The sequence below is a fragment of the Lonchura striata genome, chromosome 27 (assembly GCF_050655825.1).
Source record: "Lonchura striata isolate lonStrDom1 chromosome 27, ASM5065582v1, whole genome shotgun sequence".
NCBI lineage: Eukaryota > Metazoa > Chordata > Aves > Passeriformes > Estrildidae > Lonchura > Lonchura striata.
Genome location: NC_140729.1, coordinates 12,169,394 through 12,189,884, shown reverse-complemented (window position 1 = coordinate 12,189,884; position 20,491 = coordinate 12,169,394). Strand labels below are relative to the sequence as shown.

Below are 20,491 nucleotides of genomic sequence, written 5' to 3'. Positions count from 1 at the left end.
AAATTGGGATGAGATGGGACAAACTGCATGCGAAAGACAGTATTCCTTCAACACAAAGGCTCATCTAAGACCTCCAGTAATGGTAAAGGACTTTGGTAAATAAAAATTTAATGGTAAATTAACTGGACAATGGAAAAGACTCCTGGACTTAATCACATGGGGAGGAGGTTATGCCTGTGTCGCCACAGGCCACGAGGTGGAGAGGATTCCATCACAGTGCGTGCAACCTTTTGTTGTACTATCCTGATTCTAAATGCATATAGTTGCTATGTTATAAACACGTTACAGTTTTTGAAAAGTTTTTATAGTTATTATTGTTGTCACTGTTATTAATATTTTTAGGAGTTGTTTAGGTTTTTGTTGCCTGATTAAAAAAAACACAGGGGAAGATGTGGGATATGGGGGTATAATTATGAAAGTTGCTAAGGCTAATGCTCACCAGAAGGCCCTGTGGGAAAGGCACAGCTGCAGGCTGCATGGTTGGAAGCTGGCTGAGGGGTGAGAGGCAGCCATGAGTGAGGGGAGAGGCAGCTGAGTGACAGCGGGAAGTGAGGTGGTGGTAAGGACAGTGTATGAGCAGGAAGGTGATTGGGTATGGATGTATGGACAGCAGCACTGCAGCTGAGCCAACCAATGGGTGCCCTTCTTCTGTTAAGTTCTGTTAGGGCTTGGTTTGGTTTCAATTATGTCAGGTGGAGATTGTATAAAAAAGGGTGATTTCTACAATAAAGCAATCTCTTTTGGATGCATAAGGGGGTCTGTGTCACTTTGTTCCCCATTGCTACAGTTTTTGCAAAGCCTGATTTACATTAATCAAACAATCACTGAAAAGCACAAAACTTATTCTAATACCTGTTGTACCACAACCTAAAAATAACAGAAGAAAACAAGCTAAGGTAAGAGATACTTGTTGTCAAAGTCAGGAAAATACCTTCTGGAAGTTAGTGTTGGCTTAATCTTAAGAAATTAAACAAGGGTGCAAAAATTAAACTTCCTGCAGATTTCAGATCAAAGAAAGTGTCTCGTGTTTTGGTTTAGCACATCACCATGGAAGGGTGGTTTGTGACCTGGGAGCTGCAGCCACTAGGAAAAGCAGGTAATTATTTATAAACCCTGGTCCTGTTAGCTGCTTCTAATCTGCTGGACTCTGAAGGTGCCCTAAAATCAGCATCAGCACTGAACTTTTGAAAACCTGAACACTGCCTGAGCTATTGTTTAGTGGTTCCCTGGGAGGACATCCTTGTGGACAGTGAGGGCAGAGCAGCATAATTTCCTTTCTCCACAGGTCATCTCCACACCTTGAATCATCCACGGAAAGCTGGTACAGAGAGACTCATGTTGTCTCAGTTCCTGCCCTCAGATCAATGTATTTTAACTCCTGGATTGGCACACACCTGAATGACTAGGAAACAGCTGCATAAGATAAGCTGGCCAAGGGATTCATATCAATGAGCCATTCCAGAGAAGAGCAGGTTTATCCTTTGTATGTTTGTTGCCAAGACAAAAGTACACAAGACAGAGATAAGGTCAGAGCTTTCCTATTTCATGTGGAAATCTAGAGTATGAGACAGTTGCTACTCAACTTGCTCAGCTGCTGTAAGATACCATCTCTTAGGTTAAAACCATAAATAATTTTTAAAATTCAGACCAGTAGCATAACATTTAAAGGGCTCCCTTCTCAAGCTTGTGCTCTTCAACATCCACATTAATGACCTGGATGCAGAACGTGAAGGAGTACTAAGGAAGTTTGCTGTTTGCAGTGAACTGGGAGGAGCTGTCAAGTGTCTCAGGTGCAGAGAGGGCCTCCAGAGAAACCTTGACAAATCAGAGATATGGGCAATCACCAATCATGGGAAGTTCAACAAGGGGAAGTGCTGGATTCTGCATATGGGAAGGGGCAAGCCTGGATGTGTGGGTGAACTGGGGAATGAGGCTGAGAACAGCTGCAGGAAGGGACTCAGGAGTCCTGATCCATGGCAAGTTGAACATGAGTCATCAGTGCCCTGGCAGCCAGGAAGGACATCTGTGTCCTGGGGCATTAGGTAAAGCATTCCTGGTCAGGCAGGGGTTTGTCCTGCTCTGCTTTGGGGCAACCCCACCTCAAGTGCTATGTGCAGTTTTGGGCACTACAATATAAAAAAGACATTAAGCCACTAGAGACCATCCTGAGAATGGCCATGAGAATGGTGAAGGGCCTTGAGGGGAAGCTGTATAAGGACTTGGTCTGTTCAGCTGGAAAACAGGAGACTGAGGTCAGACTTCACTGGGATCTTCAACATCCTCCTGAGGGACAGCAGAGGGGCAGGAACCAATCTCTTCACTCTCCTGACTAGGGACAGGACTCGAGAAAATGGCTGGAGCTGTGTCCAGGGAGGGTTAGGCTGGATATCAAGAAAGGGTTCTTCCCACAAAGGGGAGTTAGGCACTGAACAGGTTCCTCAGGGAATGGGTCATAGCCCCAAAGCTTCCAGAACTCAAGGAGTGTTTGGACAACGCTCTCAGGCATGGGGTGGGATTGTTGGGGTGTCCTGTGCAGGGCCAGGAGTTGGACTTGATCTTCATGGGTCTTTCCCAACCCAGTGTATTCTGTGATTCTATGACATCTAAAATTCTTGCTCTACTTGCAGGGCATTCGTCCTTAGAAAAACTCACTTTAAGTGATGCCAGGCATGGTACAAGGCACTGAGGTCCTGGGTGTGCAGAACTGCACCACACAGGTCACCAGGAGGAGATGAAGAGGCTCCAGTCCAAAGTCCACATGCCTCATGGCTGAAGGGTGGTGGGTTTGCAGTACTTGCACTGGATCCACACCCGATACATTGTCATCTGTTTCCCACGGTTCACTTGCAATCGCCGATCAACCAGATTCTGGATTTTTTCCAGCCCAGCTGTGGTGAACAGATGATCTAATTCATCTGGAAGCAAAGAGAAGGAAACTGAGGAGACTACAGCTTTACTTTAACTGATACCTGCTCACACTGAGTGCAAAGCTAAGCTGAAAGATGGGCCAGAAGAAACACACAGTCTCATCTGAGCAGGGAAATGATCAAACAAGACTTAACTACTTTACTAAGGGAGTTTAACATCACAGTTTTCCAAGTTTTCCTTCCAGCAAAGAAGGAAAGAATTATTTGGAGTACACCTAGAACTAGAGACATGACAAAGGAAATGGGAGCAGTTTCAAATAAGGGCACTGCTCATAGTAACCAGTTAAGGAGCATCTTCTGGCAAGCTGGGACAGAGCCATTCCTTCTTCCCTGTGCAGAGGAATTTCAGAGTCCAAAAGAGCAAAGAACAGGATCAGACCTATGCTTTTAAACAGTGGCACTTAGATCTGTGCTGCCTAGGCTGGAGGGGAATGGGATTCATTATGGTTAAATGTGGGAAAAAAAAAAATCCTAAACCCCACACCCTGTTTGGGCCCAATTAAAGCACTAAGAGCCCTTGAGGCTTCAACAATTCCACTGGCAGGTAATCCTGACCAAACAAGTAAGTTTCACAGTGCCCCAGTCCTGCTGAACAGCAGAGCTTACTCCCAGAGCACATGGTTCGTCTGGAGTTTCTGTAGGAAAAGTCCAACAGGTCTTAGCTTGTGCTTCTTTATCAGATGCTTTCCATTGTGAGGTGTTTGCCAAACATGCATTAAACATTATTTTTCTTGTGCCAGACAAGACTTGTGCAGTGGAGAACAGTTCAGTTGTGCCACTGCTCTAGAACTGACTGTGCACAGGGGCCTGTAGTGGAGGGACTGGAGATGCAGCTGGTGATAAACTGGGAGAATAATTGCTGCTAACATCAAACAGCTGCAGAACTGGAGGGGCTGCCTTAGCTCCATGCTGTACCACAGCCTTCTGATTTCCTTACAGGAGAGGAGGAAACTTAAGGGAAGTTCTGCTAGGTGGCATCCATCTCTCTCCATCATCTGCAGCCAATATACAAGGAGAGCTCCTCCAATCCCACTCCTCCCAGGGTAACAAACACACCAGTCTTCTTCTTAAAGGATTTTCCACTAAGGAAATTGACCATGCCATGCTTGCACCAGAAGCTGACAAGCCCAGGTCACTGTTAGATACTTAACATTTCACAGTGCTCTAAGAAAGAGGCTGAAAAGATCTAGTGGCCAGTCTGGAGGGCACAGGGACAAGAAGTGGTGAAGAGAGTCAGAGAGATGTTTTTTGATGGTCAGAGGCATGTTTCTGTCCTCCTACCTTGTGTGAAGAAGTAGACTCTGGTGCCATCACCTCTCACATAGAAGTTATCAGACAGACATTGACCTAAGAGCAAGAGAGATATAAACAGTTACCAGTCATCACTTAAAAATCAACAACTGCCATCCAACAACAACAGGCCCTTCTCCAGCACACACTGTACTTCACGGAATTAATGAGCTGCCTCCAAACATGGCAGACACAACTCCAGGGAAGCAGAATCTAGTAGTGATGGGGCAAGAATTCCCAGGGGGAAGGAAATACCTTTCTTAAACCGAAGTTGGGCGAGATCATAACGGCCATAATCTCGTAACAAGATCATTCCCCCTGGTTTCAGAAGGCGACTCAGTCTGGTCACAATGCACTGCATTCTGAGAGAAAAACAAACCAGGAGTGCTCAACAAGCTGCAAAATCATGCTTATTTCCTTCCAAAAAGATGGAATATAGTTCTGTATGTTTCAACTTCATGTAATGAGCTACCCAAAGCCAGCAGCATTCTGAGCTCTCCCAGAGTCAGGTGGGTTCATTTTATTTGGCCTCTATTTTTTGACATTCCCCGATTATGCTTTTTTTCCTACAAGGATAACATCCTGCCAGAGCAGGGATTAACTGCTCTCTCTTACTGATTACGAAAGGATCTCCACTGATTTCTGCAAAACAAGTAGTAAGCAAACTTGAAGAGAAGTGTTGTGAAGTAAAACTAAAGGGAACAAAAGAAGAGACTAGTGTAGGTTGTAACAATTATCACACTAAGACCACAGAACTTTCCTTACCTTTTTTCTGAACCTGAACACTTCCTTCTTGCTACCTCCCATGTGAGAAATTAATCTACCCTTTGAGCCTGAAAATCCAGCAGAATACTTTCCAAAGTAAATGCTCAGTGTGGCTGGGGCTCAGAACAGTGACCCCAGCAATGATCACCTGCAGTCACTTAAAATCACCCTGTCCTCTATCAGAATTGGTAACAACAGCAAATACCTGCAATACCTCATTTTCTGAGGCTTCATGGAAAACTGGACCACAAATAGAACAAATTTTAATTTTCCTTGGTAGGAGATTATCAAAACACTCCAGTTTTAGAAAAATTATCTTCTGCAATCAGAAGGAATTATTAAAACTTACTTTTCTGGGAGAATTGCTGAGAGGACAAAGATAAGAATAACAATGTCAAGACTCTCCTCTGGCATTGGGAAAGGACTTTGGTCATTGCACAGGTCATGGACAAACACAAAGCAGCGAGAAGAATCGTATTCTGCATTTTTCTGTATTTGAGGGAGAAAAATTAAGAACATTAGTAGCAGACTCTGATCTCAGTATTAGCTGGACTACATGGATTATTAGTATTATATGGAGTATTTTAACTTTCACATTATCAAGAGGTGTGTCCAGAGATCTGTTTCAGTCTCACTGGACTTCTTTGTCAGGTATGTTCCTTGGTCAGGCAAGGAACAGATGAGAAATGTGAAAAAATATTTACACACAGGAGATATACAAAGAGCTTTGGTCTTGTTACAATCAATCAGCACTGAAAAAACCCGCAAAATTGGATCCAGGGTTTATCACAATTTTAAGGTCAGAATTTCCGCTAACAGTGGTAAGAAATGAGAGATTTATTCTGATAAATTTGAAACCTTTACATAAGTGAGAGTGTCAGGGCACTTCTCTGCATCATTGAAATCAAGATTCATTTCACATACAAGCAGATATTCCTTATACATCAAAAATCAAACTTGGTTGCCTAAAGTTTCAGTCTTAAAAACCAGATTTAGATGTCTTTTAGAAATTGCATATTTTTCTAAAGCTGCTGCAACAGATTGCAGAAGCCTCTACAAACAGTGCTTGTGTCAAATCCAGCGGACAAAATGGATGCTGTGGTGCTATGCTCCCCTCTCATCTCAAGAAGTGACTGATTGCATTTGATACTTCATATATTCTCAGTTCTCCCTTGACCTGAAATGTATCAGTGGTATTTGTCCTTCGACTAAATCCCAACCTCTTGCACCACAAACCTCCTCAGCTGACTGTGCAGAACCAATTAGACCATTTTCCCAGAACTGTGGTGACAGTAACACACACAAACCAAAACCAGCTTCAGTTCCTCTTAAAAAATAGCCTAAATATTTTCAAGGTTTGAGTTTATTTTCAAGTTACTTAGCTAAAAGAACACTGTATTGAGAAAAGTACTGCCAACCATAGGGAAAGAAAACCTGGCTGACTTGTTTGCTGCCAATATGACATTTTGAGAACTTTTACTTCCCTAATTTCTACAATCTTTGATGGCTCATTTTCCAGATTTCCCAATGCAAGGGTCAGCACCAGGGCTGGCTAAAATCAGAAAGCTGCCAGCACTGCCAGAGTCACTGGCAGCTGGTATAGATTTGTGTTAATAGGCAATTGGCCCCAGATGCTTCCCACATATTCATAAGTCACCATTGAGATTACCTGGACAAGATTCACAGCTGTTGTAGAAAAATCACAGCAATAAACAAATAGGCCAGGGTCACTGCAATAAATCAAAGAAACTTATCATTTATATAGAGTAATTAAGGAGTATTTCAAATGCACAAACCCCAGAAATCCTGAACTTCAGTTTTTGTGCAAATCTGGTGGATTCCATTGCTCCTCTATGCCCATTATTCTCACAGGAACAGACTGCTTCCTTTTTCTAAAGGAAAAGGACTAAAACCAAGGGCTTCCAAGCTCAAAACACAATAACCTGAAGCTGCAGATTACAAAGATACCATTTGCATTTGGCTTTTCTCAGAGATTGTCATAGAACATTTTTACAGTTGTTTTTCAGAGGCTGTTATCTCATGCAGGTGAAAGCCTACTGAGAATTACTTCACAGAATCCCAGAACGGTTTGGGTTGGGAGGAACGTTAAAGCCCATCCAGTCCCACCCTTGCCATGGGCAGGGACATCTTCCACTAGACCAAGGTGCTCCAAACCCTGTCCAACCTGGCCTTGGACACTTCTAGGAATGCAGCAGCCACAGCTTTTCTGAGCAACCCACCCTCACAGGGAACAATTCTTCCCATTTATCCCTGCCCTCTGGCAGTGGGAAGCCATTTCTTCTTGTCTTGTCTCTACTTACTTGTTGGTTTGTAAAATTGGGAAGACTGTATTCCCAGCCCCACAGCCAACCTGCATAAACAGAGCAGATGTATACAGTGAAAATAATTCCTTCAGCATGTACATACAGAGGATTTTCAATCATCTCTCTACAGCCATGGAATGAAGAGCTACACAATAGTAAAGCTGAGAATGACATTTACCATTCTTAAGTGTCCATGCAAGACCCAAGCATGTTAATGTCTGAGGAACAGGATTACATGCGTGGGAAACCACACAGCAAGCTTTTGTCAAAATCTTAATAACCATCTATACATTGTTACTCTTTTGAAAGCTGTTTTTGCTGGAATCCCAAGCATAGCAACCAGTACAAGTCAATGAAGCACTGGCAAAGGCCACGGATGAGTTACATTCACTTCCATAGAAAATCAGAGCAACAGAGAAGTTAAGTTTGCTTTACTCTAATTACTCCTTCTGCTCGTTTCCATTTGAAGACATAATGGCTCACACAACTTGGTTTAGGGAATTTGCCTCTGAATGTTTAAAGAATCAGTAAAATTAAAACTGAGCATAAAACACCACAGAGAGTTTGCAGTGACAGATGTTAAAGTGCTCAGGTGAGATAGGAAACGCACGTTGAGAACACTGAAGTCTGAGGAAATCTTAAAAGTGTCAAATTAAATTCAAAAATTGGGACAGCTCATACTAAGGGACAGTTCCTGCCCCTGGAAGGGCAGGACTTTCATATAATACTAGGTATTAAACAAATCCAGTAATATCTATAGTGAACAACTAGAGGTGGCAGAGCAAAAGGTTACAACCAGCTGTCATCAGTCCAATATTTATAACTGCCACAAACTTCTCTGGGACAAAGCCTGTGTCAGTCTGGGATTCCCTGTTATCACAAGGGCCCTAAGGAACAAACCCAAGAGCATCTTTACATTCTTGGCTTCATTGCTTTGTTTCACACCTCCCAAGGCAAACAGGAGTCAGCACAAACATGCGGAAGATAATGATAAGGTGTCCTAGGGTGACTATATGATGCTTGTATCCCCGATCATCAGTTCTGTTTATGCTGGATATTAAGTTCTGCACCTTTAAGACTGGTTTTGAGAGCAAAGGGGGAGAGAAGTGCGCAGTTTGTTTGCAGAAACTGCACTTGCTCCCCCCACTCTGCATTCCTTCTCACAGATTGTGTTGTCTGTAAGACAATAGGAGAGACCTCTCCTTCACTTTTCGTTAGTTTTGTTTAGGTAGGTAAAGGTAGCGAAGTTCCCCGGACCCTGGTTATTCTTTTCCTCGGAACTGATTGACCCTGCTCTGGACTAAAATCACAGAGGAACACTGGGAGCTCACGCCTGTGGCCCACTGAGGCCCGGGATGTGGTATTCCAGCACCAGAGAGACTGATAACAGTGAGCCAAACTGCACCCCACAACAGGGGCTTTCTGAAGTTGCCATCTCTTCAGAACAGTGAGAGGTTTTATGGCTTATTATTTATTTTTTTTATGCCTGTGAATTCTTTATGCTTGTTAAAGAAACAGGTTTTTTTTACTTTTCTCCAAGGAAATATTTTCCTGAGACACTTGGGGGAGGGGCCACTTGAATCTGCTTTCTAGTGAGACCCCTTTGGAAGTTTCCTCTCAAATTTGCCCTAAACCAGGACACAAGGGAAAGCTTTATACAGAGTAGAAGAATCAGAGTCTTCAAAAGATGACTTTTAAATGTTTGTTTGAACATCTGATAGCAATAGTTTGGCTTTTAAACTTGTAAACTTATTATGGTCCTTGTGCTCTGTTAATTCAGAGTCTGAACAAAATGAATCCAAACAGATTTAGTTCAGTTCTAAACTGCTCTCTGATTTTTGCATTTTACTGACTGAAGGTAATCATCCACTCCCTTGCTGTTTGGCAGTGACACACATATTTAGGTTCCAGTCACACTGACACAAGGGAGGCTTTGATGTGTGAGTGTGACTTTGATTTATAGTTTTTACCTCTAAGATACGGTAAGATGCAGCTGATCCTGGGTAATGCCCATCACTCAGACTCAGCTCACTGTCTTTCTGTGCAGCCAACTCCTCTGTGTGGCCTCCACGCGGGCTCTCTATCAGGTTTAACTGACTCTCTGTCCTGGTTTCCAATGAGCAATGGCCATTTTCACAGCTTCCCAGCCCTTCATTTTTGGATTCTTTTGTGTCACTAAATCCATGCACAGAATCTCCATTTTGGCTTGAGTTTCTGTTAGGTGCCAGCTCAGGAAATTCAGTGAAGAGCCAGTGTCTGTCCTTGAAGAAGCCATTTTCGTGGATTTTATAGAAGTCATCCCAGTATTTCTTAGCATTCACCTCATATTCCTCTGTGAACACAAGCAAAAATATCACCAGGCATCAAATCAGAAGGTCTCAGGGCTTAATCAGTTCAGAGAGTGAGGGATCACTGCAGGTATCTAGGCACCAACCTGCTGTAATAAGTGACATTACTGACTGAAAATCACCTTTATTTAAATTTGCAATCCCACATAGGCACTCAGCCTATGTTGTCACAGTCACTTTGTTAGGACTTAAAAAAAGAAATAGAGAAGAGGAAACTGTCTCCTGGTAGGATTTAAAGAAAGTTGGCAATAGAAAAAGTCTTTTTGAAGGAGACTGAATTAAAGAAATCCAGGTTTTACTTCCATCTCTAACACTGACTTGTTCAGCTCACCGGAACAATTAATTTGGAGCCTGGTGACATTAAGTGTCAAGCACAACTCTCCTAATTTTCTGAGAGCTGCTTGGAGCTGAAAGCTCCTGTCCAACACACTGCTCTTATTTTCAGGTGGAGAAACCAAAAAACGAGTCAACTCTCCAGGCCAGGAAGCTCAGTTGGAATTTATGCAATCCTGCAGGTAATACGACAGCATGTTTTCCACCAGTCCAGATAACTTTGCTTTCCATAGTTCTGTGTGTGTCAGAGCATCACACATGTATGAACAAAAGAGGGGAATCAACAGTGACCACTGCATTAAAGTACCAGTGGAGAGCTAAGGTGGACAGGCTAAAGTTGAACAGAATTAATTTGAGCAGCAGCACTTTCACATCAAATGGTTCATTCCAGGAGCAAGCTAGTATTACAGAGAGCTGGAATAGCTCTTATAAATCCATGATGAAGACATTTGAGTGACCTGCAAACTTATTTCTACACACTTTTACAGATTTCAGATCAAATACAGTCTGGGAGAACAATTTCTTCCTTGGGAAGCTGCAAATCCAAGTGACTTTCTATGACTTCATCAATGTGATGAGCTCTCTGTCCTGGGAATTAACACCTAATTATAGCATCCTATGCTTGGAGTCACCTACAGACATTAACATCCATGGCCAGAAATCCCAATTGCATGCCAATAACAAGTAACTCCTCAACCATCTTTGGATGGCAAGAAGTGCACTGCTGAATAAAAAAGACTGGGGGGCATTATTAGCTGAACTGCTGTTTATTTACTAGTCTTCCTGAAGAACATAAACCTGTTTCAAAGTGAAACAGTAAAGTGAACCCAGAACACCTGGAAAATATGTAGCCTCAGCTAAATATGGACAAAAATGGCTTTAACAAAGAAGCACTAATCAGTCATCTCTATTTTTAGTAGTATCTATTCCTGCAGCACAAAGAGCTATATATAAAAATAATGTCTTCACCTCAACTATAAGGATTTTCTCCTTTTAAGAAGTCTGGTTCTTAAACCTCAAGCCAAAGGAAATTTTAATGCCTGGCATTAGACACAAACAGTAAGTTTGTGCCATGATCTCACTGTGGGTCACAGTGAGCAGGGTCAGGTCAGTTCACTATTTGCATGGAAGAAGTCAATGACTGCTGATGCTGGAGGAAGTGCTATTGATCCAAACCCTCGCATACTCTATCCTGAACAGCCTTTCTCCCATGTACTAGCAGGAATCTGCAAGGCTTCTGAGGCTGAAACACTCTTTCACCTAACAAAAACACAGATCCTGATTTCTGCTCATCTCCAACAATCCCATGAGAACCTGACTGCTGTGGAACGCTTACTTGAGATGCTGGGACAAAATTCCAGCCCAGCCATTTTGGATTGCCCACATTTTTGCCACATTACACTGGTGAAGAAGACATTGTACTCTTCCTTTGTTACATTAGTGCAAAATTCTGTTGGATGCTACTGAAGAGCTGTCATACTCCAAACCACATGTGGGGAAGCTTTATTTAAAGTTCATTTACCTTGGAGCCTGCTGTTTTCAATAAACTGAATAAAGGATCAGTAACAATATAAATACAAAAAAATCAAGGGCCAGCTGACAAAGATCATACAAGAAACAGATTTAAGTGAAAATATGACCAAGTTAATTTTTCAGGAAGACTTCTTGCCAGAAAAGTTCACATCATACTTGTCCCAGGCCTTTTCGGGGTATTAGCTCACAGTGCCATTGGTGTGCAAGCCAGATTCCTCCAGAGACTTTCCTGATAAGGATTCCTGGCTCATCTTTACAAGCACACCCCCAAACCCAAGCCCATACTCACCCCTTCACTCTGTAAAAGAAGAGTAAACAAAAGTAATTGTTCAAAAAGACCGGAAAAGAATCAGAAACCTCCTGAATTGCAAGGGGGCTAATTATGGAGCCTCAAAAAGAAATCAAGAAGCTTGGATTTTTTTCTCTTTCTTTTGCCATCCAGAAGACACATCTTCCACATACCCACCAAGCTTACATCCTTCTTCAGAATAAATCCTGACATACCCAAGTAGTCCACAGAATAATACAACCATAATGACCAATATTCTGCCTTTGTTTTCCTCCTTGTACATCCTGATGCTCAAACTACCAGACCCTTCAGGCACATTTGCCTGGGCTGCTTTCCCTACTTTCCAGCCATCCCATTGTCTCCACAAGCTTCCCAGTGAATAGTAACCATCAACATTGGACTGGCCTCCATTGTTCAGTCTGGGAAATACATCATGGAGCTCTGACAAATGGCTCCAACAGCAAATTGCTCCACAATTTCCTAGTTGTATATAGGTTCTCAAAGCATGACAAACAGCACCCTTTAATGCTAAGCAGATTTTAAAATGAGCTCAACACAATGGGCATCACAATGGAAAACCACTGGATACCTCTAAGAGTCCAAGAAATTAGGAGGGTTACTCTTTGGTGTAATTAAATTTGCTATTGTGAACACAACTGGAAGCTATATGGAAGTGTCAATAGTTCCAGTAGTGCTCAACATCATCTTATGGGTGACATACTCAATTTAATTTGAACAAAAGGAGCAGATACACCTTAGAGCTCAGCAGGGTATACACATGTGGTGGTGTGACAGTTTTACAAGGATTTATAAGGTTTTGGTAATTAAGTTAGAAATTAGTTGTTAGACAGGTCTTGTTGGTATGTTCCATGTGTCCCCTATTCCTCCCTAGAAAGGTTTTTCCGCCACAGGGTTGTCAATCTCCCTATGTACCTAAAAATACCCCTGTCAGTCCAAGTTGTAATGCCCCCTCTCCCTGTCAAACCCTGAAACCACCCCCATTTTCTTCTAGAATGTTCGATGTCAGTCATCCCTGTTCTTGTTAGTAGTATTGGTCCCTGGAAGCCTTTCCCCTCCCTAAGTTCTCCTCATTGGCCCCCTGCATTGATGTAATCCCTTCCTATTGGTTGCACTGTGTTCATCCCCCTCATGCCAACACCCTTTATAATCCCCTGTCAGACCCCAGGTAGAGAGACATCTGTCACTGTCCCGGTTTGGGAGAACAAAGGCTCTGCAGACCTCATACAGGTGTCCGCTCCCCATTCCTTTGCTTTGGGTCTTCGTAGCTTTGCTGTGCCTTCGTCACCCACGCCGAGGCAATCACTGCCACCCGGTGCTCTAAGTGAGGAGCTGGGGGCAGCCACACTCGTAGCTCCCTCCAGTCACTTGAAGGGGATACGCTAGCCGGCACAAAAGATCCCCGTGACTGGGCAAGTGAAGCGTACAATCACACAAGTTTCTTAACACACCAAAGAAGAATTTCACCAACATTTGAGGGACTGGATGATCTCTATCAGGTGTGTAGAAAATGCATTATTAACCATTTCAGAATGGCTTCAACCATGACTTAACCAAAGAGCTGAGCTCACACTTGATTCAGAGACAAGTAAGCTCTGCATTTTGGATTGATAAATAACCTTTAAATCATATAAAATAAAAACTTTGGAATCTCTTTGCTGTCTGAGGGTAAACAATCAAGGTAAAATAGTTTTTCTTTCTCTGATGAAAGTGCTCTCATGCAGTTTGTTTACTCTGTAGAGACAGATACTGGACATTATCAGACCCTTTAAAGAGAAAATCAGCTTGGATCAGGGCTCACTCCACAGCAAGCCAGCAAAAAGAGATTGATTACTAGCAGTTAAGCTTTAAAGAGCAAAAATAAGCAGAGGCAACAACTCTACATTCAAAGAGGTTTGTTGACAATGAACATAACAAGTATTTAACGTACGCAACATGACAAAGAAACTCAACCCAATCTGACTCCTCCCAAATCGGAGGAGTATCTAGTGAAGGTGGAAGAGTCACAGAGAGATAAATTAAAAACGGAAAGGTTCCTCCTTTTCAATTTCCCATTTCCACACATGTGTTAATGCCTTCTGAATGACTGGGAGAGGGGGAAGAGAGGAACTGATGATGCTCCGATGTGACTCTGGCCAGACTGTTCCACAAAGCCAAGACTCACATGAAGATACTCTCCAAAAGTACCTTGTTTATCTTGTGGTAGTAGCTGTGAGGTGTTCTCTTGAACTTTACTCCTGGCACTGGCTTCCTGCTCTTCTGACCATTCCACATTGTCCCTGTTGTGAAAAATAAGATGAACTAGAGCTAAGCATGGGAGGAAAGAGAAAGGTCTGGAGAGCCCTCCACACGGACAGGGGTGCAGATGTGATCCCCAATTCCAGCCCAGCACCAGCACAACAGTCTAGTCAGCACATGCAGGTCCTAGTCCGGAATGAACTCATGGAATTGCAAACAGAAGGGATCCTAAATCTGTCCCATTTTGGATGCTCAGTCAAATTTAAAGGGACTAGATCCTTGCTAAAACCATGAGGGCACTCAGCACAGAACTCCATTGTCTTTCTCAAGTTAAAACAAAAAAGGCAGTTGGGTTATTTGGAAGGTAACTGTTAAATTAAATCTAATTATGAGAAAATTATGGTAAGCTTTAAAGCATTAAAAATTATTAATAACTTCAATGCACACACACAGCCATGCAGTCATTGAAGTAATTCACTTGGCCTTTTTTCATTAAAACAAGTCAGTGAAAAGCAGACTACAAGGCCCAAGAAGCAGTTCTTGTCTCCAAAGTGATCAATCTTCCAATTTTAACTCACAAAACAAAGGCTTAAATATTAAGCCTGTGAAAAAGCAGATTATTAAGAATTTCCACAGGAAAACTAAGGATATGCTTTTGTAACATACCTTTTGTATAGAATAGATACCTTTTGTATAGAAGAGTCTCAGAAGGAATGACAGACTGACACACATAAATATTACTTAATTACAAATTAAACACAGCCAATTCTTAAAATGGTATAGCAGCCAGAGAGCAAAATTTGATCTATTTACACCAAAAATGCAAAATACCTTCAGTTCCCAGCAAATTGGAGAATTTGGATGTTTAACTGACTTAAAACAACTTCTGTATTAAGAGCTCCTGTTCCAAGTACACACTTGGAACAACTTTACTGAAGGAATGACAGGTTATGGATTTCTAACAGCAGGTAATTAACCACAGCAATAAAACAATTGCTACAAACCACAGGAGCCTGAGGAATGCAACTGCTTCAGGAAGGGTTGAGAATGGCTCAAAGCTCCCTGTCTATCAGTCCTGAAGATTGAGGACATCCTGGGGATCAGTCCCAAAGGTTCAGGAGCCTCCAGAGGATCAGTCCCCAAGACTCAGAACCCCGCAGGGAGCAGTTTCAAGTGCTCAGGATCTCCGAGGGCCAGCACTCGTGACCAACACTGGCCACACAGGGCAATGCCCTGCTCGGGGATGCCGCTCCCCACCCGGGCTGCAGTTGCTGTCCAGCCGCCAGCCCTACACCAGCCCGCTCCACGCCCCGAGGGAATCTCTCGAGGCACGTCCGGGAGAAAAGGGACCCCGTGAGGCGGAACGGGCAGGTTGCGCTGGCCCATTGCACAGCACTTGGCCACAGACATCGCAAATCGGAGAGACGACGGCGAGCCCGCCCCGGCCACCCCCACCCCACCGCCGGGCGGCACCACAGGGCAGCAGAACCCCGGGCGGCTCACGGGGACCTAGAGCGGGTAGCGTCGGCAGCCCTGACGCACCAGGCGTTGTGCTGGAAAAGCCGAGCGGGGTCGGTGAGGAGCCGCCTCCCGAAAGGCCGCCGCTCCCCCGCCGCGCTGGGCGCCGCCATGCCGGCCCGGCCAGCGCCGGAAGCGGAAGCGGCACCGCCTTTCCGGCGCCGGTCGACCCGCAGGAGGCCTGCGGGCGGTGGTCACGTGGGAGGGGCGGTCAGGTGAGAGGTCCCGCCGGGTGAGGTGGGGAAAGGGTCCCGAAAAGGCCTCTTGGAGAGTTTATCCCGCGTTTCAGAGCTTCCGGAATGGGACAGGCTCGAAGATACCACAGGGGTTCCTCTGGTCCAGCCTTCCTGTTCCAGTAGGGTCATTCCAGAGTACATGGCACAGAATCCCAGAATGGTTTGGGTGGGAAAGGAACCTAAAGCCCACCCAGTGCCACCCCTGCTATGGCAGGAACACCTCCCACTGTCCCAGGCTGCTCCGAGCTCTGTCCAGCCTGGCCTTGGGCACTGACAGGGATCCAGGGGCACCACAGCTGCTCTTGGCCTCTGCTCTTTTAGCCAAGAACATCTGAAACAAAGCAGAAAAAGAGAAAAAGTCAGAGTCTGGACTAAATCCAGGAGCAGAAATCCCCATCATAGCATGATGCCTCTGTGGCATCTGGAGGTACAAAAATAAGGTATTAGACCCTGCTGAGACAGGGGAGGATGATTTTACTGCTGGAGGACCCATCAGTCCCTCATCACCAGAGACTTGCTTCCATGTTTATCCCATTTGTGTGGGAACCACTGCAATATTTTAAGGGAACCAATTGCTTCATGTTAACATTGCATCCTTGTCATCTGACAAGCACCAGTACAGGCATGCAGGAGGCTTTTAACTTACCTGTTGGTTCCCAAAGATTCTAGGTTTCCTCTAAGGAAAAAGACCTTAGATACCTAGCCTTACCTTCTTCTGTCCTAAGGCTTCCAGCTTTACTTGCTGGTCAGGTGAACCCTGCTGGCTGTGGAGCCCAGGATGGAGCTGAGGCACACACCCTTGTGCCCTAGGGAAGTGCCCAGGCAACGTTTGAGTGGAGCAGGGAGTGTTGCCAGTGCTCCAGGGAGATTTCAGGTTTTGGGAGTGACAGCAAAACGGCAGCTGGAGAGGCTCCATCCACAGAATCCAGACTTGACACCTCCCATGGCTCTGGGACCAAGTGAATCTCCTCTGTAACCAGGTCAAAGCCCAGATTATCCACAATGGTCACGCTCTTGGTAACAAGAAAGTCTTGGAAAACTGCCCTGCCTGCTGGCAGTCAGAACAGACAGACTTGAAAAAAGAGGTTAATAATAATAATAATAATAATAATAACAACAACAATAATAATAATGATTCCTTTGCCTTTCACCCACTCCATCCATCTCAGGATCTGAAGAAATGTAGCCACAATAATGCAATGAAACTCCCTCCCTCCCAGCAGGGTTGGATTCTGAGGCCAAGAAGATTAAATTACCTTTCCGTGGCCACTCATAACCAAACAATGCTCCACCAAGCATACAGACACAGCCCTTTCTCCTATGCCCCGCTGAGGGGTGGCACTGCTCAGACACACTGAGTTCACACTGTGCCTTTCTGCCATATAATGGAAAGCAAAAATTCAACCCAAGATTAAGGGAAGTGCAGAAATAGAGAGAATTTAAGCTGTCCTGAGTGCATGGTTTATCCCATGCCAGAGTGACCCAAAGAGAGTTGCAGAGACCCAGTATCTCCCTGTGTTTCTGTCGCTGGGTTGCTGAAGGAGTGGACAAGTAGGAGCCCAGAGCAAGAAGGGAAATGCCAGTCTCCTCCTGTGGTGTATCCTGGGCTTCCTGCACCTCCTCACTGGCAAAGGGGATAGCTGGAATCTACATTGTGGATGTCAACCATGTCCCCAGGACTATGGGGGAAGGTGGAGTTAGTTAGAGTAATGGAATGGTTGGGGTTGGAAGGGATCTTAAAAACCATCTCATTCCACCTCCTGCCATGGGCAGGGACATCTTCCACGCAACCAGGTTGTTCCAACCGCTGCCCAACCTGGACTTGAACCCTTCCAGGGATGGGGCAGCCACAGCTGCTCTGAGCACCCTGTGCTAGGGCCTCTCCACCCTCACAAGGAGGAATTTCATCCCAATATTCCATCTAACTCTGCCCTCTGTCAGTATGAAGCCATTCCCCCTTTTCCTGTGACTCTAGGCCCTTGTAAAAGAGTGTTGTTCCATCTTTCCTGTAATCTTCTTCAGGTACTGCAAAGCCACAATTAGGTCACTCCGAAGCTTTGTTTCTCCATGCTGAACAATCCCAATTCTCTCAGCAAGTACGTTTGAGGAAGGGGAGCCCAAAATACAACAACATAAATTATTCTGTGATTTTGTGCCAAGGAAAATGCAGCATTTTGGTTTTCTGTTTTTAATTCCAGCTTTCTTCTCTTCTCCAAATCTTAAGTTTTCTGCCCAGCAAATGCTTCAGATCCTGAACTGTCCTGAAGTGCCAATGTACTCATCATCTACAGTCATGTTCTTCAGTACCTCCTGCAGACTCTGTTCTGGAAAATGGATTTCCATTGAGAATGCTGGGACTTCAGCACTCCAACACTGGCCTGCTTCCCTAGAGTGAATGGGGAGATGTGTTTCATTTCAGAAAATTCCCCAGACATGTAGAAAACGCCATTCTGGGTTGTGAATCAGAAAAGATTCACCTTTTGTCATTTTCTGTCTGTATTGGAAATGCTTTGCTTATTTTTTGGGTTTACTAACAGGAAACAGTTTACAAAAGGAGTTGATGGGGTTCAAGGAAAGAGCACTTCAGCGCTTCCAGGAATTAAAGTAGCAGTAAAGAGAATTCTGGCCTTAAGTGTTGCTGTAGGAGCTGTGTCAGTGGGATGGGTTTCGGAGTATCCTCACTCCCTGGGAACCTCCGTGGGGCAAATGTCCCTGTCCAGTGTGGGAGATGATCACTCAGCAGCCCAGAAGGTGGGAAGCTCGGGCTGAACACATACAGACACCACCATCTAGTGGTGCCGGGCTCCATCAGCCTCCATGTAGCCCGGAATCGGCACGTGCCGCAGAGTTGCACCTAGTACAGCTTCCAAATGGCTTCTCCCGGGGAGCTGAAAGCAACCACAAAGTTCACGCCCTGTCCCAGGAGGGACCTCTGGCTGCTCCCTCTCCTCTACTCCAGCCGGCACTGCCTTGATTTTGGGGAAAAAAGTCACTCCAGACTCAGAACAGCTGCTCCTTGTGGTCATGGGCTTGATCTTGCAAATAGCCATGACCCCTGGCATCAAGGGGCAGTGAACTAGGATAAACTGGGGTCTTGCCTAATCCTACAGCTCCATGGGAAATGGAAGTCTCCTGCCTGAACAGCATATGTGGAATTGTTGGGGTTTCTCCAGTGGAAGCAGCCCCAGGCAGCCTGGGGGGAGCTCATCATGCTTCTTCATGTTGCAGCTAGGCTCTCCCTTTGCTTTTGCCTTTCCTGGAGCCCACTGGCAGGCCAAATGCTTAGCCTGGGGCCAAACCAAGCTGAGCCTACCTTCAACTCAGGCACAGATTCCACTTGGGTGCTGTAATCACCCACTGAGCTCCTGCCTGGCACAGCTGGTGACACTGAACACTGCCCAAGGTGCCTGAATATAGTGTGGGTTCAGAGCACCTGGTAGCATGGGGTGTGTGTGGGATATCAAAGACCCAAGCAAATAGGATGTGGCATTGTGGGGTTGACTCCCCTGCAAGGGAATGAGGTGCTACCTGTACCATAGTCTGCAGTGGCTTTGGCCCACCTTGTGCTCCCCATCTTGTTATTGACACTGAGGAGGGAACCAGTAACAGAGCAGAGACCCCCATGGGGAGTCCACAGCCCTGTTTGCCCTGGTTCTGCCATCTGCCAACCTATCTCATCTCAAACCAGCTCCCCGAGTTGTGCTGGGGTGTCAGGGACTGCCCTCAGGGCAGAAATCTGGGCATAGGCTGGGGACCACCCTGATAGTAGTCTGAGTGATGTTTTTTTCCTCCTGGTTTTTGTTTTTGTTTGTTTTTTATTTTTATTTTTGTGATGTGAATCACTGGCACTCTGGTGTTGCCCATCCATCCCTGGCCCCCCTACAGGGCTCACACCCAGATCCCACTCAGTACCAACTGCTGCCCCTGGTCCCACACTGCTGGGACAGGCCAGCCAGGGAACAGGGACACAGAGCCACCACCAGCTCAGCCAACAAACTGCTGGGGACATTGGGGCCAACCCCATGATGGGAGCAAGGTCACTGTTGCTTTTTGGGGCAATTGAGGGGAATTGAGCCATGTGTTCTGGCAGGGCAGGGACCAGGTAGCTGCACTGTTACAGCCCAGCACTGCCCCTGGGACAGCTCTTTGTTTTCCTCCACGGGTGACACACAGCTTCAGGCAGCAGGACATAGCCTGACCCCTGCCTGCTCTTCTGGAACCCTGAGCTACACAGAAGTCCAGGGATGCTGCAGTTACACAGTCCAAAAAACACAGTAAGGGGAGAGAGGTGGTCAGGCTCAAGGGATATCAGGCATCATGACCCTCCTGAAGCAGCTGCTTGGACATCCATGTGTGCTGTGGCATGGGGACAGTGGAGGCAGACAGGAGGAACTCAGTGCCATCCCAGGGGCTGAACCAAGGCTGCAGCTGGTACTAGCACAGCTAATCCTGTATGGAATTGGCAGGTTGTACAGACTGAATGCATTGGAGGGAGTGATGGAGGGCACTGTTATGTGGGGCACAGCTTTTTACCACCCTGGGTCACAGCAGCACCAGTGACATATGGCTGCAAGAAGAAAGGAGCTGCTGGGCTGCTCAAGCAGTGTCCTGAACCCCCAAAGCCAGTGATGGCTCCTGCCTGCTGGCAGCTGCCCTGTCCTGAAGGAGAAAG

At 45.3% G+C, this 20,491-nt stretch overlaps 1 protein-coding gene across 1 annotated transcript; it reads right to left on the bottom strand.

Moving 5' to 3' along the window:
* Nucleotides 1-91: 91 nt before the first annotated feature.
* Nucleotides 92-15,714, bottom strand: LOC110476972 (tRNA N(3)-cytidine methyltransferase METTL2). The gene is made up of 9 exons (XM_021542304.3): nt 15,608-15,714; nt 14,015-14,106; nt 9,277-9,638; nt 7,304-7,353; nt 6,652-6,712; nt 5,332-5,471; nt 4,473-4,579; nt 4,209-4,274; nt 92-2,915 (listed from the first exon to the last, which is right to left on the bottom strand). Exons 1-9 carry the CDS (start codon nt 15,694-15,696, stop codon nt 2,764-2,766), a joined length of 1,119 nt encoding a protein of 372 aa, XP_021397979.1. The 5' UTR covers nt 15,697-15,714; the 3' UTR covers nt 92-2,763.
* Nucleotides 15,715-20,491: the final 4,777 nt, after the last annotated feature.